General features: G+C 43.1%; 1 protein-coding gene across 1 annotated transcript in view; it reads left to right on the top strand.

Moving 5' to 3' along the window:
* Positions 1–2,292: 2,292 nt before the first annotated feature.
* Positions 2,293–24,354, top strand: part of zbbx (zinc finger, B-box domain containing) — a gene marked incomplete at both ends in the record, with an annotated part of 23,934 nt that continues 1,872 nt past the window's right edge. The window contains 5 exons of the mRNA XM_080543673.1: positions 2,293–2,354; positions 3,976–4,089; positions 12,584–12,674; positions 12,857–13,033; positions 16,321–16,416. Of these exons, the coding sequence (XP_080399799.1) occupies positions 2,293–2,354; positions 3,976–4,089; positions 12,584–12,674; positions 12,857–13,033; positions 16,321–16,416 (540 nt within the window). The remainder of the gene's footprint in view (positions 2,355–3,975; positions 4,090–12,583; positions 12,675–12,856; positions 13,034–16,320; positions 16,417–24,354) is intronic.

Raw genomic sequence — 24,354 nt, 5'->3', positions numbered from 1 at the left:
TTAACATAATTCACCCCCGGAACTATGGGTTGGGTAGTATTGTTTCCGCACGGAGGGTTAAGTGCGAGGTACTCAAGTTGTTACATGAGTGTTATAGTTACTGCTTGAAGCATGTGGTCGCAGCTTGTTTATGTTTGTTAATAAACGTTTAGCTGTGACATTTGATACGCCGCCTCCGACTCCCGTCTCTCGGCACTACAGTATTTAATATTGGAAACATGTCTGCTAGTAGGCCTACAAGTAACGTAGCTACTGTGACCATTCGCTAATCCATCTGAAAAAAGATTTTTGAAAACATTTAACCTGCGCTGTTTTACACACTGCCTCCGTTTCAGGACTGATGGAGAAAACGACATAATGAAGAATATTAAATGATATGGTGGGAGTAGATTTAGAGAGGCATAGTAGAGAGGCATTCCATGAGTGCTGATATACAGTAACATCACTGGGACTTTTAACTATATGTATCGTAGCAACCCTGTAATAATTACATTAACTATAGGTATCATTCCGAAATGACCGTTAATACAAAGTAGCTATCCTGCAGATGTTAGTGTTCAGGTTAGGCAACAGTCCAGTTGCGGAACTATTTGTTGTTGATGGAGCCAAAATAAAATGATTAAATAAATAAACAAATAGATCATAATCTGTTGTCGCTTATTACTTGCGGCCTCGTACCTACGACCGAATCACAGCCGTGCTGATATTCAGTATAACACACTCCCTCTCGTGTGATATTGCTTAAATAATCGTGAGTTTAGAATGTTCTATCTCCGTTTAGAATGATAAGGTTCTATCTCCGTTTAGAATGATAAGGTTCTATCTCCGTTTAGAATGAGAAGGTTCTATCTCCGTTTAGAATGATAAGGTTCTATCTCCGTTTAGAATGATAAGGTTCTATCTCCGTTTAGAATGATATGGTTCTATCTCCGTTTAGAATGATAAGGTTATATCTCCGTTTAGAATGATAGGGTTCTATCTCCGTTTAGAATAAGGTTCTATCTCCGTTTAGAATGATAAGGTTCTATCTCCGTTTAGAATGATAAGGTTCTATCTCCGTTTAGAATGATAAGGTTCTATCTCCGTTTAGAATAATAAGGTTCTATCTCCGTTTAGAATGAGAAGGTTCTATCTCCGTTTAGAATGATAAGGTTCTATCTCCGTTTAGAATGATAAGGTTCTATCTCCGTTTAGAATGATATCTCCGTTTAGAATGATAAGGTTCTATCTCCGTTTAGAATGATAAGGATCTCCGTTTAGAATGAGAAGGTTCTATCTCCGTTTAGAATGATAAGGTTCTATCTCCGTTTAGAAGGATAAGGTTCTATCTCCGTTTAGAATGATAAGGTTCTATCTCCGTTTAGGGTAGTTCAGAGATATTGAGCGTCAAAGTTTTTACACTCCATTATGTTTTATGAGATGGAACCTTTGTATTTTATTACTAACTCAAAAATGTCAACATTTTAAAAATAACACCACACAGGCATTAATAAACACCTAATGGATCAGATTATGTAAAAAAATCAATTTTGACAAAAACTTCTAACGTCACATAACGTCAGAGTCACGTGGTGCTCTCCAACAGGATGTGACTGCAGACAGCTGTAGCAGCGTTGCCATAGAGACGCTCGTACACAAACGCTTCACGACAGAGGAAGCAACTTTGGAGGTAGGTCGCTGCTTTAACAAGCCTGTTTACTCGTCAAAAGTCAAATGCAACCCCTACCACGAAGCTGACATAGTGGTTATATATATATATATGTGTGTTATCAGCTGTCTAGCAAGTTAGACCTTTATTATTAACATGTTTACACCCACCCGGTGGCTAATGATCATTGACCCTAAACTGTCTTTATTGCTGCTAATTAGGCTAAACGTAGCTATCGCCAGCCACAATGTGTGATTCCTAAGTTAAGTGGCCTAGCACCAGCAATCTATCTATATCAACCTCAATACACTTTGTAGGGTGTCCACTGTCCACCCACTCTGCCCAGAGACTGGTGATGAAATGTCATTTCCTAATGTCTTAAAAATGCATTTAGATTCCCTGACACTCCACACTTTGTCATTGTACTTTGTTACATTATAATTTAGTTGCCACTTAAATGCATGAGTAAAATGTGTCCCTGCGATATTCTGTTAGGGTTTATTCTCGGTTAAATGTTATTATAGGTCATATGTGGACCTGGGCTTTGTGAAAGAGCAGCTTTGATGCTATTACTGTGGATGTTTACTACAGAAGAAGCCATTCCAAGACACAAGAGGAGAAACTGAATTCTGTGAAGAGGAGCCATGAATTTGAATGACTTTGTTGTGATTCCCAACAAGCCCAAGTCAGTGAAGCTCAATGCCAGGTATGATTAGTTTCTTTAAGGCCAACATTCTCAACTGTAAGGTGATAGTGACAATTCAATTAATTTCCATCTTGCTATGCCAGTGGCAACACACCAACAGTGTCTGCAGGCTTTTGTCCCAGGACAGCAGCATATAGTGAACAAACAGATATCTGATATCAAACAGATATAACACAAAGATCACTAGATAGCACCTCTTGTACATTAGCCTGCCTCTGAAGCCGCAACCTGTGCTCCATTTATTTATCCAAAATATATTGCCAAGCTTCTGCTTGTGTTCACGTACATGCACTGTTTGTACAGAATGTGCATTAGCCTAATTGCAGCCAGGTCTAAGATACACATACTACTACTACTACTACTACTACTACTACTACTACTACTACTACTACTACTACTACTACTACTACTACTACTACTACTACTACTACTACTACTCCTACTCCTCCTCCTCCTCCTCCTCCTCCTCCTCCTCCTAAAGACCTCTTCATCCCCACTACCCCCTGTACAGTCAAAATAACAACAAAAATAAGAGTAAACGTCTTCTAGCATTGTGACTGCCAATGGCCCCTGTTCCTAAGATAGATTGTTTTTTCTTATAGGCTAACTGATGTACCGATGATTCACTTACTTTAGACAAATGTACTTGTAGTAAGTCACATTTGATAAAGGCGTCTGCCTAAAGGCATCCTGTCTAAATGTCAAAAAAGTTAAATGTAAATGTAGCTTTCATTTGATGCATTTCTCTGATGCAATTTCATATTTTGGTCCTTTTACTCAGAACTGCACATTTGTGACACATTATAATGCTTAGGTCCTCATGTCAGGATCTGATGTATTTTCTTTCGAAAAATGTAAACACATTTCCGTGTTGTTGAAAATCAATGACACAGTCAACTAACACAGCTTGTTTTGTGAGCCTGCTAACAATGTAAAGTAGTGTTATAGTTAACTAGGTAGCAGTGGGGATTACTCACCAAATCCATTGCATTTAATTATTTTGGCTTGACTAGCGAGTTTGTGTTGTGATTCTCAACAATGTTGAAACGTAGCTCCGTGTAGCCTAAATAAAAGTTCGAACATTTTGATTGGTTGCCGACATGCGGACCAAATGATCAGACTGTGTCCCATATGCTTTATGTAGGCTAGGTTGTTTCAAACTATCTTTTCCTTGTCCTTCTCCTTGTGTCACCCTACTCCTTATCTCTACTCATTATTGAAACAGAGTTTGTTCTCAATTACTCATTGATTCATGGTTAAATGTAGAGATTCTCTAAAATTGAGGTATTTAGGTTTTGCTGCCAGTCCATTTAGATTTGTTTCTGACACAGGCCTAGCTATTAAGTATGTTTTCTTGATGTAAGGGATCTACGGTCCCTTATTCCTGCATACTGTAGTTTCTCATTCACTAATATCTGTATGTACTATAATCTGTATTATACAGATGATGATATTATATCGCTAGGTGGTGCTCTGATTTGATTAATTATCGATTTTGTGTTGCCATAGGAATCAGTGAGACCTTCTGATACATATAATAGATAGATGTATGGAAGGTGGTGTTCTGACACAGATGTTGATTGATATGATTCATACTCATTGATTGCCTGTTTGTTCACAGGAACCTGCAAAAGCTGCGTATGGAAACAGTGACTCTGGGCCAGGAGAGCAAAGACATGGAGGACAGACTGCAACAACTCAGAGAGAGCATGAGTAGAGAGAAGGAAGAGAGAGAGTGAGTACCAGAGGGAGACATGGAGGGGAGAGACAAAATGGAGAGAGTGAGACAAGAGGGAGAAACTGAGGAAAAGAGAGAGGAGTTGCACACTGCACAGGCATATGTGTGTCTTTGTCTTGGCCACTGGGGAGGGCCTCATTATTTTATTTTTATTTTTATTTCACCTTTATTTAAGCAGATAGATCCATTGAGAACTAATTCTCATTTACAATGACGACCTGGCCAAGAGTCAAAACAGAAGGAAGTCTGTACAACACGTCATAACAACACAGTATATAGCCTACAATATAGAACATAAGTACAATAAACAACAAGTCAATTTTAAAAACATCCTAACATATACAACATCACAAAATACAATATACAACAGGGATCTATGTACTATGGACTAGGACTAAGTTATTTCAAAAGCAGGTGCAGTGATCAGAGACTATGGCCGTGTTCGTAAATTCGCTCTGAGAGTGCCGGAGTGTTCACGTGACTGCCTCTTGTCCAATCAAATTACTTGGTTCCATTATGAAGTTGAACCCAGTGTGTGCTCCGGCGAATTTACGAACGCGGCCAAAAACTTGTAATGAGTTTTTTAAAAAGGGTGTGGAGTTTTAGTGTCTTTTGCAACTCATTTCAGTCAGTAGGGGCAGCAAGCTGGAAAGAGTGATGAGTTTGCTGGAGCGTAGATTGCATTTGCTAGTGGAAATATTCAGTAGTGAGCGGAGGTATGTTTTTTTTTTTTGCCAATGATGGATTTATAAATGAACTGATACCAGTGGATCTGTCGCCTGGTGTGGAGTGATGGCCAGTTGACTATACAGGTCGCAGTGATGAGTGTTGAAAGGGGCACCGGCGACAAAGCGGATGGCAGTGTGATAGATGACCTCCAGTTTATTGAGAAGGTTTTCGGGGGCAATCCTATAAATTAGGTCACCATAGTCCAGAATGGGTAGAATTTACCCATTTTAACCAGGGGATGTTTTGCAGAGTGGGTGAAAGATGCTTTATTGCGGTACAGGAAACCAATTCTAGTTATGACTTTGGTGAGCAGGGTATCGATGTGGGTTCGAAAGGAGAGTGAACTGTCGAGCCAGATACTTCGATATTTGTATGTGTTGACAAATTCTAGTTCTGATCCATCCAGTGAGGTGATTTTCGGGGGACAGGTGGCTTGGGGTAGGGTCCGGTTGAAGACCATGCATTCCGTTTTTGGGGTATTTAGGAGAAGATGGAGGTTGGAGAAGGAATGTTGGATGCTGTTAAACCTGTGTTGCAGGGAAGTTAGGGCAGTGTTCAGAATGTTTACAGAATGGTGTCGTCACCATGAGTTGGCAGCAGTGTTGTATGTTATTTATGAAGATTTTGAATAGCGTTGGACCAAGAATGGAGCCCTGAGGGACACCCATGGACAGGGACAGTGGGTCAGACAGCAAGTCCTCACTTCTCACAGATTGTACATGGCCAGAGATGTAGCTGCTGAACCATGCCAAACATTCCTCCGCTGAGAATACTATGGGACTCCAGGTGGTGGGAGAGCTGATTGTTGACCAGTTTCTCCTCGAAGACTTTGGAGAGGCAAGGCAGGATGGATATGGGCCTATAACAGTTGAGGTCTAACTTGTCGCCTCCCTTGAATAGTGGGATGACAGCAGCAGATTTCCAGTCCTTGGCGAATTCAGACGTTTGCAGTGAGAGGTTGAGCAGACAGGTGATTGGGGCTGAGACAATGTGAGCTGCCAACTTCAGAAGAAGAAGAAAAGGTCCAGGCTGGAAGGAGAAGCGTGGGGTGCTTGGGGGGCCACCAGTGCTTGGGAAGCAATGCTGACAGTGGAAGTGGGCGTGGCATCTGCAAAAGCATAACCAGCCCTAACAAAGTGCTTGTCAAAACAGTTCACCATGGAGGCTTTATCTGAGGTGAAAATGTTCTCAGTTTTAATTGCAGTAGGTAGTTTTAATCTGATCTTCCAGATCAGTTTGGGGTCAGAGCCACAATAATTGTTGTTTATAATAATTTGCTTTTGTTCTCCTGACTAAATGGGTGCAATTATTCCTTACTTCCCTGAAGGATACCCAGTCGGAGGTATTCTTGGAGGCCTTTGCTTTATGCCAGAGCAGATGTTTTTGCCGGATCAGCTCAGAGAGTTCAGTGCTAAACCAAGGGCTATAGTGTGTTTTTGTTCACATTTTTTATAAAAGGAGCATGTCTGTTCAAGATGGTGGAAAAGGTAAGGGACCAAGCATTCTCAACAGTGGGGGTAAGATCCATTCTGGACCATTCTGCAAGTACCAGGCCATGAGAAGGCCTGCTCATTAACGTTTTTAAGCAGCTGTTTATAAATGATCAGCGGTGGCCGTTTGCCAGTGGTCCCTTTGCGTACACAAACAATGCAACAATGGTCACTAAGGTCTTGGCAAAACTGCAGGGGTATACTAGGCTAGCATATTGGTGAGAATGACATCAATGAGTGTGCCGTTTTCCATAGACTTGGTATTAAATCCGGTAGGAGCCTGTACAATCTGGGAGAGATTTAAAGCATCCAGCTGGAGTTGGACAGAATGGGGAGGATTACGTTTTAAGCATGTCCCAGTTTAGGTCACCTAACAGCACAAACTTAGAGGAAGTGTGAGTGGCAATTAGTTCACTGAGAGCAGTCATGCTGGGAGCAGGCAGGAGCAGAAGGTGGTCTAGAACAGCCAGCAACAGTGAGAGAGACATTTTCTTGAGATTTTAACCTTTAAAAGCAACAACTCAAACTGTATGGACACAAATTTAGATAAAACGACAGAGCACTCCAAGCTGTCCTTACAGTAAATAGCACCACCACCCCCCCCCCCTCTATCCTGACGGAAAATGTTATAGACAGGGATAGACACAGCGGATGTAGTGGCAGATTTCTTAAGCCAGGACTCGGAGATGACTAAAACATCAGGATTTGATGTATGCATTATGCTTTCAGCTCATCAAGTTTGGGGAGAAGGCTTCAGATATTGAAATGCATTAAACCAAGTACCGTAGGCTATTTTGTGGTTACAGAAACCATCAAAAGTTAACGTTTCAGCATCAGAGAAGTGAGAAAAGGAGACATACTCATTACCAGGGGAAACACCAAGGCCAGGGTTTAAATGCACATTACCAGAAATCATCAACAGTAATATAGTAAAACCGCAACTCCTAAATACTACATCAATATGAGAGGGCAAGAGGGGTCGAAGAGTGGGTAATGTGGGCGTTTGTTCTCCTATAGCGAGGGTTAGATTGAGAGTGTAGGGGTGTGTCCACTCTCCAATCACACTGGTGTTCATGAAGAGAACTACAGAGTCTGTGTTCCGCCTGTCTAAGGCTCATTAATCAAAAGCAGAGAGTTCTCATTGCCCTACTAGACTGGGGAGCTGTGCCTATTCAAAGTCTAGGCCAAGGCCTACTGTATGTCATGTACTACCCCCTGCCCCACACTCGGATTTCGCTGGTCATCACTTTGGATGAGATACACTATGTGCTTTTTTGGGTGCTGTATTCAGCAGAGGTGACTTTAGCAAGGTCAGTGGATATGCCACAGTTCTCGCACTCCTCCCCATGGCCATGATAGACTGTTCATCCCACGCTACTAACAATTATAGGGTTACCTAGAAATATACATAAATACTCACAAGCTTTACTCACACGCACACTCGCACACACACAAACACACACATACACACACACTAACTTATCCCTGTACTCTGTGATGGTGCTATGCTACTGAGTCAGACGTTATTAGTTAGACATGATGGAGTGGAGGTGGACATGCTGATTAAACTCTACAGTCTGGAGGGGCCAGCCAACGTCTCTTACATTCAATCCATTGTAGAACTGTGTGTGTGTGTTTGAAGGAACTTTCTTGGTGCAAGGTAATGGCTGTGTATGTGTGTGTGTGTGTGTGTGTGTGTGTGTGTGTGTGTGTGTGCACGCGTGTGCATCAACATGTCAGCCTGTGCCAAGGGGTATGTCCCTTATGTCTCCTAGAGACAGGAATGTTGCCAAGGTGGTGTCGCAAAGGTGATTACCTGACGTCCCACCTTAGTGTCAGCATTCCAGCAACGGGGGTGTCAGCAACGCTTGGCTTCAAAGACACACACTCACACACACACACACACACACACACACACACACACACACACACACATCCCACACCATAACAGGCTGCCAGCACAATCATAAAACAAATACCCTTCACACACAGACAAACATCACAATAAAATGAATTATTCATCTTGAGAGAAGGCATGAATAACTCGCATGTCGAAATAACTGATGTCTCTCTGTGAATGACGAGACTATGTGCACCTGTGTGTGTGTGTGTTTGTGTGTTTTTGCATGTGCGTTTGTGTGTGTGCGTGCGTGGGTGTGCGTTTGTGTGTTTGTGTGTGTGTGTGTGTGTGTCAGGCACGTCGCTAGTGGGGAACATTCTTGGTGCAATCCCCCCCATCACGAATCGCGTGCCCCCCCAGACTCCCCAGGTACACATCCTTTTATGCCCTTGCACCCTCCATATGACAAAACTCATTTTCGAATAACATTTTAAAAATATGTGTGTTTTGCAATCGTACTTACATTTGAAATTATGATTTATTTTGGTGCATGTGTCATTTAATAAAATCAAACGTTAAACCGTCAAATTTGGCAAGTCGCGATATTAACGATGAGATGATGTCCCGCGCGGCGCGAGGCTCACAGAGACGAGACAGGAGGAAGCTAGCTCGTAGTAGAGAAGATAACTGAGTGATAGTAACAGTAAGACAAAATGGACACAAAGGGGTTGAAATCTAAAGGCCAATGCACACGGCGTGCGATTTTGTCGCACGACAACATTCGATTCTCAATTCACACCACCGAAGTGTGTGGGTGTGAATGGAGAATCGAATGTTGTCGTGCGACAATATCACATCGCACGCCGTGTGCATTGCGATGCGATATTGTCGCACGACAACATTCGATTCTCCATTCAAACTGCTGGGCTCCTGCGCCCAGCGGCCTCAGGATCGGTCGGGACTGTGACTGTAGTCAAGCCGCCTCCAGATGACACGTTTTTGGAACCCCACTTGCTCCAGCACATCATGACATTTAACAAAGTCAACCGTCAGTGAAACGGAGTGTGTGGTTGCAAAGGTGTTTATTCGACACACGAACAGAAAAGCAACCGAACGAGAGATGGACGACACGAAAAATCCTCTCGACGTACCACAAAACGCTGGAAGCGAAGTGTAGTGACCGCTATGAGACTTGGGCCCAATCCCGATTCTCTTTTTTACCACTTCGGCTCGTTTTGGAGTCACTCGTTTTGGAGTCACTCGTTTTGGAGTCACTCGTTTTGGAGCCAGAGCCGTAGTGGTTCCCCGGGGGAAAAGGGACAACCTTTCATGGGACAACCCTAATACGTCATCCGTAGTGTAATGAATGGGTTAATTCATAGTCAGGACAGCGCATGCGCCTTAGAGCGAGTTCATGATATACCACTAGGTGACTGACAGGTGTCGAGAGAACCGAAGTAAACTGGTTATACCTTTGTTGAACCCAGACTCAAGTGTCTTATTATTTTATGTCCAAGTGACATTACACGTAGTATCGTAGAAAAGCATTGACGCTCGCGATTCATTCACAACTTGAATGAACTTGAACGCTATCAATCGATCAAACAAGTCATCAAATAAAAAAGAATAATGCTTCATTATCATGGGGGAGAGAAGTTCTACCCGGGATTTGTGTTGTATCGACACCATTCAAATGGTTTCAGATTCCCTGTCCTCTCCCCTATCCGGACACATTTGAATTGTTATCCTAACCCACGGTAAACCACAGCTATTAACCCGCAAAGGGTGCCTCCGGGCACCGTGTTTGTCCGTGAATAACACCGGCTATGAAGGTGGTACAAACACAATACTACTTTGCTAACTTCACCATCGGTATACGGTCATTTTGAGCCATCAACCAACCCGCTGGCACCCCGGGAAGTTATGTTTCGAACCCCGAGAGCATGCATAAATGTCTATCCGGAAAGAGTACATTCTCCTCGGCCGCGGCACGCGCCTCTCCTCGGTAACGCGGAGGAACGAAAAGCTTACAGCAGGCGGTCCCTCATCCAGGTACTAACACAACCCTGCTTGATTTAGGACAACAGTGCAACAACTTCGAGGCTGAACTTTAGTTACATTTACGGCGTCATATGCCATCAAAGAGAAACATGGAAAAATGCATGACAGATTTAATTTTATGACGTTACGAAATCCGATGTGACAGGAACGCTGGAGAAACAGCCGCTGTCCACTGCATTAGTTAACTACATAATAGTACATAATAACAACTGCTCGGATTAGATTGCCGGTTGTTTTGGTATAATAACAACTATAGCGTCATATACCACCAAGGGGGGGGGAATTTGCGCCTATCATGCTGTCAAACACCACAGGTAATAATTTATTTCTAAATAAACATGATTGTACATCTCTGAAATGGAAATTGCGCTGTGCTTGACACTTCCAGCCTGTGACAAACACGCAGATATGAGTGCTCCGGTCTTTCCTGCTGGCTCCGGTGTCCTGAGCGCGCTGGACTGTGAAACTTTCTATGTTAACCATTTTGTTATGCTTGTTATAAAGAAAAGGTCTATAATGCATTGAAATGACATTAGTAGCCTACATCAGACATTAGACATTAGACATCAGACATGGAAATATGTCAATGCGCGGCTGTCATGCACAAATCAGCTTGTAACGTTAGACACACAGCTCATCGGCATAATAACGTTTTGTTGTTGTTGTGCTTGTTATAAAGAAAAGGTCTATAATGCATTTAAATGAATGATACAACCCATTAATAATATTACATAATAACAACTGCTCGGATTAGATTGCGGGTGGAAATAGGTCAAAATGCGCATCATGTACAAGTCAGACGAACGTTTGATAGATAACTTTACATATGTGTACCATCATCCGCTGTCAAACGCCACAGGTAATAATTGATTTATGATTGTACATTTCTGAAATGCTCGACTGTCATGCAGCGTTGCGTTACTGTAACGTTAGACACAGCACCGACATAAAAGCGATATTTTGGTTATGCTTGTTATAAATAAAAGGTCTATAATGCATTGTAATGACATTGAACTAAGATAATACGATGGTTATCATAATTTTTCAAGTCTTTAATTACAAGTAATTCCAGAAAAAGTAAATGACATTTCAGACTCGCTTCCGTATTACGAGAGCGAAAAGAACATTTCTGTAGATGTTTCGCAATGCATGCCGGAAGGGAGTCTCATGGCTCCGAATCGAACGAGGGTCAAGATTTTCTCCGAACGGAGCCAACCCTAACCCTAACCCTATCCCTAACCCTAAATGAGTAATGAATTGGGACGCCACTACGGCTACACGTGAACGCGCAAAACGGAGATTAGGGGTGAAAACGAAGCCAGAGTGGTGAATTGGGATTCACCCTACGACTAACAGTTGGTGCGTCCACTAACCATGTGTGAAAACTCATTCTCAGTATTGAGGTCATGTCTTCACTGACCACCGACGGTCCATGCGCCATGTACGCAAGGCAACTGGTGCAGCTGGCCTTCGAGAGAGATCTCACACACAAATGCCTGAATGAATGGAAGGAGAAAGTCCTCAGGAGATTCCACACCGAGACACGTCGCCTGCAGTTCTTTTGGTGGCGAGTACAGCGGTTTAACACTAGCCGTGCATTTTTACCTATTATAAGAGCCGCCTCGGGGGTCAAATGACCCCCTATTTACAATGCTAACCTGCTATTTACACACAACGACCACTAGTTGGCCGCTTATAAATTAGCCTGCTTCCTACACAGAAAAACTGCAAAATAGCTTTAACTAGCTTTTCCTGATGTGATTTTGAAAATATAAGGATTCTGGGTGGTAGAACGCACATATCTAGGAAAAGTCATGAAAGGAGGGTCATGAAATTTTATCCAGTATAAAGATATTAAAAATATTCTCACAGCCCCTCCATGGCTGTTCTAGTGTTAAAAACTCAGCTCTATTGTAGTTATGTTGTAGTAGTTAAATGTTGTGTTTGGTGCTCTGCATATCCCATATCTAGTGCATAACCTTACCTCTGTGTAATTGATTGCTTTAAATGCGGACTTTGTGGTAGGCTATCTCTAGGTTGGTCATATTTGCTGTTGATAGTTTGATGTGATGATCGCAGGTCATAGCCTACTACTGTATTTATATCCGTTTAGTCATTATATCTCTGGCATATTCATTTTTTAATGTCAATTCTTGACAACACCTTGTAAGTGGCTCTGAATTGGTGCCAATTGTCTAATCAGTGAATGTCTGCTCTCGTTGGTTGGGGAGGTGTAGTTGCCTGTCAAATGATAGCCTACTTCGGACTCGGAATAAGAGGATGAGGAGGACAGCATGAATAAATAAATCAATATTATCTATTATTAACTATTTTTCGCCTTTTTCTCCCTCCCCCTCCCCCTCTATGTCAGGAGGTCTGGTGGCATTCGTTGGAGGTCTGGCCAGGCTGGGTCTCTGACCAAGCCCAACGCAAAGAGGAACAAGGACAATGGACTTCAGAAGGCAAGCAACCCCCCCTCCACCTCCCTCCCTCCCTCACCAGTACCGGCACCGTTCTGTTAGTTCTGTTGGTGTTTGAGCAGTACTCACTGGGTTGAGGCTCAGGACTGAAACAAGGTCAGGGCATCCATACAGAGAACATCTAACATAGTTGTGTGTAACGTAGTGTTCCTGTCCCCTGACAGCTGTCAGCAGGCAAGGTGAAGATACGAGTTCTCACAGATGAACCTCAGCCTTGTGAGGCTCGTCCAGGGGTGGAGCCAGCTCCTGCGCCTCCTCTCTCAGGCGGTCAGTCGTCCAGCAGGAAGCCTAGACTGAGGGGCAAGGTGTGTGGCCAGTGCGAGGCGAAGACTGCAGGATTGGTCAGTACACACACACACACACACACACACACACACACACACACACACACACACAACAATAATACCCATCTCCTGTTCTATTGCTTCCATTTCCTAGTCCTCTCTCTCTCTCTCCCTCTCTCTCTCTCTTTCTCTCGCTCTCTCTGCAACATTTCAGAGGAAGTTTTTGATGCAGTTCTGTCGCAAGTGTGCAAGAAATCTGCTTTGTTTGAGAAAACTAAAGAGACATTTTGCTTGCTTGCCAATAGGTTATGGCAAAAGCTTAACACTCGAACAGCCGTGCCTTTCTTACCTACTAATGGAAGTCTATGAGAACATTGCATCAACAAAGCACACGGCGTGCGAGTTTTGTCGCACTGTCAAACTCGCACGCCGTGTGCTTTGTCCCATTCAAAATGAATGGAATCGAATTTTCGCCGTGCGATTAAAATCGGGGCCGTGTGTGTTGGGATGCGATGTTCTCATAGACTTCCATTCAAACTTCAAAATGGAATGTTGCCGTGCAACAGAAATCGCACGCTGTGTGCATTGGGCTTTATACTAGCTTATCCTGATGTGATTTTGAAAATGTGAGGATACTGGGTGGTAGAACGCACATATCTAGGAAAAGTCATGAAAGGAGGGTCCTGAAATTGCAAAAGTGCAAAGATATAAAACAAAAAATACTCACAGGGTCAAATGACCCCACCCATGGCTGTTCTAGTGTTAATCTACTAGGCATGGTCAACGCTGTGCTCCGTGTTGAGACCACCACCCTCAATGGCCATACTGTTATGCCTTTTGCTGTCGATCATAGAAGTAAGTAGCCTTGAGAAGCGATGGTTCTCCAGCCTGACGGCCCTTAGGGGGCAGGAGCCTATCTCCTGTTTCCGTAGCGTGAGGTGGCTTGATATACAAGTACGCCCCCTGGACATGATGCTGGTATGTCGCAGGGTCTTACCCCCTCAATCCAACCCTTAATGCTGAGTGCCAAGCAGGGAGGCATCGGGTACCATTTTTATAGTCTTTGGTATGACTCAGCCGGGGATCGAACTTACGACCTCCCAATCTCAGGGCTGACGCTTTAACCGCAAGGCCACTGAGCTGGTCAAATCATACAGGATCAAGTGAAGATGTTGCAAGATAAAGGGATACTAGCTGCGATCGCTGATAGAGACAAATGTGTGCATGTGTGTGTGTGTGTGTGTGTGTGTTTGTGCATAAGTGTGCATGTGTGTGTGTGTGTGTGTGAGCTTCTCATCTCATTCATGCAGCCAAAAGTGCTTAGAATGGGAATAACGCTTGGATGCAACTGATATCCCAACACCCCCTGAGTGAGAGAGAGAGATAGAGAGAGGCGACAAGAGGGAGGGTTATGGTCGAGGGTGAACGAGTGCCTACATTTTTTCTTTTTAATTGTGGCACAGCTTATTTTAAGCCTAGTGCAATGTAACGGTTAGTGTAATGCTGTCATTTGCTAGTGCGTTTTTTGGATGATAGTCTTGAATGGAGCAAAGTTGATGGCCCCAGTACCTTATAATGAGACCCATAATGACAGTGCTTATGGCTGTCTGTGACACACGCACACACACACACACGCACACACACGCACACAGTTCGGATGGTCCTGGTGCTCTATAATGATCACCATAATGGCAATGGTTATGGCTGTCTGTGTCATTCCACTTGGAGATGCGCTTAAACTAACGCACACACGCACACACACATACACACACACACACACACACACACACACACGCACACACACGCACGCACACACACACACACACACACTGATACACTGAACCTTGTCTAGAACCACAGTCCTACCCTGGTATGGCTCTGCATGGTGTCTCTTTGTGGGGAATTAAGATAGAGAGAGACATCCACAGTCCCTTTCACTACAACAGGCCTGACAGGGCAAGGGATGGATGTAGCAGCCTGAATTTGATGTGTCACCCCTGGGGAGGCTGTGTCATTTATCCCGGGGAAATTTGGCCTTCTTTATTGGACCATTATAGGGCTGTGTGGACATGAGCAGCTGCAGGCTCAGACAAATGTGTCTATGTATGTGTGTGTGTTTGAGAGAGAGAGAGAGAGAGAGAGAGAGAGAGAGAGAGAGAGAGAGAGAGAGAGAGAGAGAGAGAGAGAGAGAGAGAGAGAGAGAGAGAGAGACAGAGGAGTGGGGTGGAGGAGATAAGGGGGAATGTATATCAAAATGCTCCAATAGTGGTCGAAAAGGAACAACATGGTGTATGAGTGTGTGTATGTGAGAGAGAGAGAGAGAGAGAGAGAGAGAGAGAGAGAGAGAGAGAGAGAGAGAGAGTGAGAGAAAGAGGAGTGGGGCGCGGGAGGTAGGGAAGGAAGGGGTATGCATTGAGAGGGTAGGGAAGGGAGATGGGGGAGGATAGGGGAATTTTCTTTGAGGCTAGGTACACTCAGTGAAAGATCGGTGTGTGACTGCGTGTGTGTGTGTGTGTGAGCATGTGTGCTGGTGGGTGAGACGGAGCCGGGGGAGAACTGTACCCTGTCTCACAGAGGGACGCGAAGAGAGAAAGAGAAAGAAAGAGGTAGAAAAAGAAAAGGGAGATAGCAAGATTGCAGGAATTGTTAAGTGCAGTGGAGCTGTCCATCATGTGACTAGTGCTGGTCCAGTCTCTCAGGTATGGGTTCGTAAAGCGAAAGGCAGGAGAGTGAGTTGGGGGATTCCGGTAGGACTGGTCTTTGTGCTTGAACACACTGGGTAGTGTGTTGCCCTACGGTTGTCCTTGCCACTGTGACCTCTGCTTGCCTCTGGCTTGGGTTGCTGTTCTGTTATCATGTTGTGTTGTTTTAGCATTGTGTTGATTGCCTTTAATAGGGAAACAGTGTGATTGCATTCTGGAGTTAGTGGAGTGTTGAGTGTAGCCTGTCAGGCTAATGGTGTCCTGCCAATATGAAAAGCCACAGCCATTCAACCTTCCCTACTCCTGTCTGCTCTGTCCATCCTGTCTGCTTTGACATCTCTGCTGCTGACTGATGTGCTTTTCTTTTATGGATAATAAAATAATGATCTCTCTTAAGACGGCCCCCCCCGTCTTACACACACACACACACACACACACACACACTGCACACCATGCAGTCAGTCATTTTAATATGTATCCTGCCGCTCCAAGTTTGTTTGGCAAGGTTGAGGTTAGAGAGGGAAAGAAATGTGGGTGCAGATTGTAATCTCTAGTAAACACTAGACTGTCTGGATAATTACACACACACTGACACAGTGCTATTGCCTTGTTATTTATAGATGTATTTGTTTTCTGTTTTAGATGTGTTCTGAATGCAGAGAGGACTACTGCGTAGGCTGCTTTGCCAGATTTCACCAGAAGGGGGCACTAAAGCTCCACAGAATGATTCCTATTCAGGTGAGAGATCGTACACGTCCACATTTTCCCATACACACTGTCTCCATATGCCTCTTGCTCAATCTCTCCCTGACTTATTCATACACTCTCTCTTTTGCGTTCTCCATCTCTGTTCTTTTGTACTCTTGTGTATGGTACACACATACACGCTGATTTCTGTTTTATTCCATGTCCACGTGTTTTTTCTTGCTGTTTGTTTAGTTCTGTTTTTTTTCTTTCTGCCTGGTAACAAAATGGACGCTCTCCATTAACAAAATGACCCGTGCTTGATCGCATACTGCTTACACTGATTACACACACCTGCATCCTCAGGACCCACCTGCCATTAGGAGGGAAAAATACACATTCTTACACACACTGCAGAATGCACACACTCAAAATCAGTCACGCGCTTGCTCAGTTGCATGGCTCTTTAAGAGTTAGTTAGTCGAGGAGCCAGTGGAGCGTGGCATTGTGTTGATGGAAGCCCTCACTAGCTGCTCCCTTCCTCCATTGCTCCATTCAATGCTAAGATGGTATAGTGTGTGTATCGTGTATCCATGCATACATTGTGTGTGTGTGTGTGTGTGTGTGTGTGTGTGTGTGTGTGTGTGTGTGTGTGTGTGTGTGTGTTGGAAAGACCCCTGTGGTTCCATCCAAATCAGTCTAGATGCTAGAGGTGCTTGATGCTAGAGGTGCTTAGCGTTTTCCATTATTTCTGTCCTCTGGGGCTAGGCTAATGATTGTGCTAACCTAGCGTAGCAGAGTTACGTTAAACATTAAAGTATTAGATAGAGGTTGTGCTATGTTATTCTGCTTTGTCCACAGGTCCTACATTTCAAAATGTGCTTCTGTACTGCTCCACGTGTGTGTCAATGAGGACACTGTGTACTGTATCTGAGTGTGTTTATGACGTCTGTCGATGTGTGCGTGAGGACAGCGTACATCTGTGAGTCTGGAGTGAACTTTAGCCTCAGGGTGGTTGGTGTCCTTATTCAGCAGCCAAGAGATACTCATTAGGAAAAGTGCATGGCTGCAGTTGCATCGAACACTGCTTGTGTAGGCTGAATGTGCTGAAATATATAGCGTGTTTTGATGCTCTGATGGAGGCGTAACCACCGAAATGAGTCAGCCTGCCTGGCTGAAAATAAAAAGAAGGTGAAAACGTCTTGCTGTGCTTTTTCCCACCCAAACATTTTGGAATGCCGCTGTTTCACGTTGTTCTATGAACTCGGGATTTCACTTGAAGTCATTCAAAGCACCGCACCACAAAGCACCACACCGGTTACCCACTTAAAAGTTCATGCATGTGTTTATATTTAGCTTGTTTCCCTCTCTTTTTAGGGTTATAAAAACCCTCTCTACTTTTTTGTTTTCCTGCACTTTTTTCTCTCCACATCCCTGCTGTGCTGAGTTTGAGTCTGTCTGTCGGTGTGTCTGTCTGTGTCTGTGTGTAGTTTTTGCCCACTGTGCAGTAAAAAAACAGCACTGGTGCAATGCAGAGCTAGTGCTCCATCTGATGTGTTGTGTTGACCAACCATTCTCTACCACTGCATATCTGGGCTATCTCTCTTACACTAGGCCTGTTCAGGACACAAGAGGAAGAAGAGCAAGGCAAAAACAGACAAATAAGAAGCGAACATTTGGAGAGCTACTATATATGAGGAATGGAAATAGAGCTTGACAGGGTGATTATCAAATGGGCAAAGTTGCACAGGAGTAGGATGTGGCACTATGGCGGGGGAAAAAAGGCATTTCAATTGCTTTGTCATCAGACAAAGACGCTACCCAGAAAATATAGAAATGTAATGATAGGACGTGTTACAGTTTTGTACATGCTTAAGATGATTATCAAGTGATCAGAAAAGGTGGATTTGACTATTCTGGATTTAGCCTTCGGGATTAGGACCAGAGGGATTGGGAACCATTTTTGTTGCATTCCATTGCTCACTGTTTCTAGCAACTGCTTGATTATGATTTTGCCCTCTATGGCGTTATGTTAAAATTAATAAAATGTGCTTTTGGTTTTGAGACGGCAATGGAGCACAAGAGGGATGGTTTGTACTCATGACTGGTGCACTCAGTAGATGGTGACGGTTCATCCTAAAAATAAAACAACATAATTAAAATGCTAAATCAACTCAAGGATATAGGAACAGTCCAAATCATATGCATAGCCCAGCTTCCTCCTCAGGAAATATAGTCGCTGCTGCACCTTTTTGAACAAGGAAGAGGTGTTGAGGGTCCAAGAGAGGTCCTCGGAGATGTGGACACCGAGAAACTTGAAGCTGGGAACACGCTCCACCTCCATCTCATTGATGTAGATAGGGGAGTGTACACAGCCCCCAGTTTTCCTGAAGTCCGCAATGATTTTGTTGGTCTTACTGGTGTTGAGGGCTAGGTTGTTGTCAGCGCAACACACCGCCAAATGCTGGACCTCCTCCCTGTAGGCCGACTTGTAGACAGTGACTTTGTTGGCACATGTCTTGATGTAATCCATAACGGAAGGGGTACACAGATTAAGGTCCGTATGGTGGTCCCGAGTGGCCTGAGCTTTGAGCAGGGGCCAGTCCTTGTGAAGCTGTGAAGCAGTGTAGAGCCAGCTTCCTCTGTCCAATTTTTAACTGTCCTCACTGTCGGTTTCACACGTGTGATGTGTGGTGTGTACTTGGGGAGTAGGAACAAAGAGCTGTGGTCAGATTGTTCTAGGGGAATGGCTTTGTAGCCCTCAGCTATGTTCGTATAAACATGGTCTAGTTGTGTCTCCTCTGGTGGGGCAGGAGACATGCTGGGGGATTGTTGGGAGTACAGTCCTCCGGTTACAGTGGTTGAAATCCCCCGCAATAATGAAAGCACCCTCTGGGTGTGCAGTGTGTTGGTTGTTAACGAGTTAGCGTTAGCGTATCTTTTCCTTGCGTTTGTTCAGAGTTTCACTCACCTCCAGTCCCCCCCACTTGTACACTTTCATGAGAGCCTATTTTTTTATGTTTATCTTTTAGCTCTTTGTTTCAAATCAGCAAACTTTTTTTATTTGTAGTTTTTGATAGATGTAGCATTTGTTGAGTTGGTGATCCTTTGCCAGATTTTCTCTTTCGATGAGGCATTCATTCTCCCACTTGAAAGGAAATCTAGCAAATGTGTGATTTCATTTGAAGTAAAGTTTTCTGACCTGTATTTTCACCCTTCCAAGTCGCAGTCCACTTAAAAATGATATGAGAGGTGCACAAGGTCTCTTTTTTCGCTCATCTTTCACACTAGTGCAGCATAGTAAGGTCTTTGAAAATAGCTTCTCAATACATGGGCGCAGTGTGGGTACAGGAAACATAGGTCAGCTTTTAAGTTTCGTTGAAAATCACCCTGTCGGTGTTTAGTGTGTGCATGTGTGCATGTATGCGTGCATGCTCGCACGCACACACACACACACACACACACACACACACACACACACACACACACACACACACACACACACACACACACACACACACACACACACACGTACAGAGTTAAAAAGGGAAGCTGTGTGTTTGGCAGGACATAGAGATTGGGGATTATACACACGCCGCTGACGCAGACATCTTCGCACCCCTAATCCTGTTTGATTTGCTTGAAAAAAATGAGAGAAAGACAGAAAAAGAATATTAATTTCATCAGCACACTGCTGACAGTGCTGGAGGTTTCATCAGTCCACAGTGTGCTTGTCAAAGCCTTTATATTTGTGGTTACATGGTCATGTGTTTGTACTGTATGTCAGTAAAAGTCACTCATACAAAAGGGCTCATACACACTGACAGTTTTGTTTTTGAAACATTAAGTCATTGAAGTTTTCGCTGCACTAACCTGTTGGTACTAACACAGAATGAGGTTATGGTTGTGAGAAAAAAACAAAACAAAGCAACCTTGTCAGAGAAGCATAAAGCAAACACGGAAGCATCATTTTGCTAGAGAGTTAGAACATCAGACATCTTCCCAGTGTATGTGACAATCATTTGCTGATTTGCAGAAACACGTTGAACCCTCTTTATTCTTTTTTTAACTTTATTCTGTTAGCAATTTTCTTGCAGCCTTGATGATACAAATGGAGTACCGCTCCTTGTACAGTACAGACAGTATTCACAGCATGTCTGAATGTTATCTAAACACTTTAAGAAGCTCTGAGGGCAACTCCTTGTGTCTGGGCATGTTTACCTACATTATGTGTAGAAATACCTTATAACACTAACCCTTATACTATAACGTTAAACATGTTTTTGTTTGGGTCAATCCCAGCACCAAACAAAGCACTCATTGGACCAGACTAATTACTGACCAGAGCCACACCAACATAAGCAACACTATGCAAAAACAACCAAGTTCAACTATACACAACAACTGCACAATATGATTAAATATAAGGTTAAACACTTTAAGAAAATCAATAGCCTACACTGGTAAGAATGCTTTGGCTTTTTGGATGAACTATAGTAGCCTACATCTATACACAAACTGAATGAATATCATACCATATGTTGTTATAGATATTTTTATATACACATGGAATCTAAAGAGCACCTTGAAGTTATCTGTCCTTCCCCCAGTGCATGGATTGTTTTTTTTAAATGAATACAAGAAGAATACCCCCCCCTCTCTCTCTCTCTCTCTCTCTCTCTTTCTCTGGTCTCCCCCTCTCCCTCTCAGTGTAGCGAATGCCTCAAGGACAGACCTCTGATGGGGATAGGTTAACCTCAGTGGTCACTGGTGATTAATAGAAAGAATAATGGATTCAGTCTGCTGGTACAGAGAGAATCAATCAGACTGTGTTTTTTAGGCATATTCATTGAGGACATACGGTACTATACTTTAGGCTACGGTACTATATTTTAGGCTATAGACTACTCACTTGAAAACAACAGTGTTGTAAGTTAGATATTTAGAGCTGTCAAAAGCCGCAAACTGACAGGGTTTTTCCAGCACATTCAGTTTGGACTCCGGCTACAATAGCTTTGTTGGGCTTCTGTACTTCAAACAACCCAGGCTACACTCAGCACTGGGCATGTTGTTTACTTCTCTCAAACAACAGCTGATACAAGAGGAAATCACAGACTGTTTTCAGAAGAATAGCCTATCTAGGTTTGGTTGGTTGGTTGGTTTAGGTCATGCACTCTAATTACTGCCCTCATTGTTTGCTGGCTATGAATCTTTACTGTTGGAGAGATACAGTGCGTAAGTAATGGGGCAGTGAAGGATTTCTCTTCATTTGGCACTATACTCTAAATGTTAGGATTTTAAATCAAACATGAGGTTGTGAGTAGAGATTCTCAGCTTTTTATTTTTTTATTTTTTTTTATTTTTTACAACACTCTTTATACATTGCCCCCCCTATTTCAGGGCACCAAAAGTAATGGGACAGATTCATATGATGTCCAAATTAAGCACTTGCGAGCAATCCTTCGCATGCGATAACCGTCTGTCACTCTTTGGCCCCCTAAGAGTACTCGAGCAGACCACTCCAAAATGTCTCCACACTTTCCTCTTGCGATCACTCTGGTATGTGAGACTATTCCATTCATCTCTCTACAATGCCCTTTCCCAGACATCTGTAGGTTTTTAAAGTACCGTACTTATTTTTAGCAAACTGTAATCTGACCATCCGTTAGGGATAATTAGTGGTTTGCCTCTGTAGTTCAGCTGGTGATGTATTCCGTGGATGGTCGTCTCTGACACGTTCACGTCTACCTCCTGGAGAGTGTTCCTGATGTGTGGGAACGTTTTTATTATTTTATTATAGTGAGCATTCTTCAGTCATCCACTGTCGTCTTCATTGGCCTGTCTGCCACTGCTGAGCTCCCCAGTGCTTTCTTTGTTTTTTTTTAATGATGTTACAAACTATTGATTTGAGTTAGTGAAAGGTTTTGGCTATGTTTCTCATTGATCTTCTCATCTGATATTTCAGCCTCATAATGGCTTCCTTGACTTTCCTTGACGTCTCTTTGGTCTCGTTGACTGACACATAGCAGACATCAAAGGCGAAGCCTAGGATCAGTTCGAGACATTGAGAGCTCTCTTATGCCGACACAAATGATGTGACAGAACACACCTGACTAACCAGAAGCACCTGTCAAGTCAATTTTCCAATACTTTTGGTGCAGCTGAAATAGGAGACTATGTATAAAAATGGTTGTAATTTCTAAATGGTGAAACCACTCTGAAAAAAGAAAACACAGAATTAAATGTGATCATCTCTAATCCAACCTCATAGTCATTGTTTGCTGTCAAATCTAAATTGTTGGAGTATAGGGCCAAATGATGAAAACATGCCTCACTGTCCTATTACATATACATAGGTGTTAACTGTGTTTCTGATTGTCTGATTGTTCAGCCTTATAATGGTTTCCTTGATTGCCATTGACACCTTTTTGGTACAAGGTGTCAACATGTTGACAGACACCAATCCAAAGGGAAATGCAAAGCCTAGAATCAATACTACACCTTGACAGCTGTCTTGTGCTGCACAAATGATGAGACAGAACACACAAGGCTTACCAGAAACACCTGTCAAGTCTCATTACTTCCGGTGCCCTGAAATCTATATATAGAGTATATAAAAAGTGTTGTCATTTCTAAATGGTGTCAATGGTGAAACTAATATGCACCCAATACCATCGAATAAAGATGGGATTTTCTATTTGAACCTCATAGGAATTGAGCCAAAAGACCAAAAAATGCTTCACTGTCCCATTACTGACGCAGGGCACTGTATGGTTCCTGCTACATACCCAGTTTGGTGACGATACCCTCTTAGGGCACTACTGTCACCGAGGTTGGCTAGCTACTGTTATTGTAGTAATGTGGGGCCGCCAATATGGTCGTCATTTGGACACAACCCAAGGCATGAGGAAAATCTATAGTTGCCATAATCAGTCACCATCATTTTGGGTGTAAATCTTACCTTGTACATTAGTCTGGCTCCGCAGCCTGAAATGACTTGAAACTCTGAAACCAAGAAGCCAAGGAGTCATGGCTGAGGAAGAAAAGGTCCAAATGTGGCTTCATGTCACAAAGAAAACTGACAGCATTGCTACTTAAAAATTATACGTAAAAATGCATATGTTCCTATGCGCAGAGAAGCAGAGAAGCGGGGAAAATGATTAGCGCAATCTGACATGAATAAGCATGAGTCAGCTGAAAACGAATTTTCATGCAACATGGAACAAATGAAATGTATATAATGAAATCAAGTTTCAAGTGTATTTGTCACATGCTAGAAAGTTTTTCATTCAAAACGAAAGTAAGCTACGAAAGTACATTTCGGCAGATATGTCTGTAATCTGAAAAATGTTCACAAGTTGATAATCATTATGAAAAATAATAATAATAAATATTGCAATATTTGACAGCGCTGTACATAGTGTCATTCCTGCTCAATACAGCTGAACATGCGGGAGAAAAAGGTAGCGAGAAAAAGGAGAGAATGAAAAAACAGAGTAAAGAAATGAAAGAAAAGAGAGAAAGAGTAGTATTACAATGAGAAATCATTCAGAATGTTATTGGTTTTAATATTTCACAATCGTGCCAACGACACGTCATTTCACGCAACGTTGATCGCGACATAAGCAAGATGGAAATGTATCTGCCATACCCTCAGTCTGTCTGTTCACTACCATACCCTCAGTCTGTCTGTTCACTACCATTGACATTGATTGTTGATGGAGGAGGTAAACAATCAAACCTGCCAGAAACACTCACACATTGTTTTTATTTGATATTGGAGAGCCTGCATGTGTACGGGTGCAAGCAGCATGACTAATGTGATCAGTCACTAATAAGGGTGGAGAATGTATTGTGGTTTATTTACTACTGATCAGCACTTGAGGTTACATTCAGTGCATATGTTACGGTACATGTGGGAAAACTAGGATTAGGGTTAGGTGCTAGGGTGCTACGGTTAGGGTTAGACGTAGGGTTAGGGTTAGGGTTAGG

The sequence above is a fragment of the Nansenia antarctica genome (assembly GCF_963989245.1).
Source record: "Nansenia antarctica genome assembly, chromosome: 12".
Taxonomy (NCBI): domain Eukaryota; kingdom Metazoa; phylum Chordata; class Actinopteri; order Argentiniformes; family Microstomatidae; genus Nansenia; species Nansenia antarctica.
Note: the sequence above shows the minus strand (reverse complement) of the source record. Positions and strands in the feature narration are given on the sequence as shown.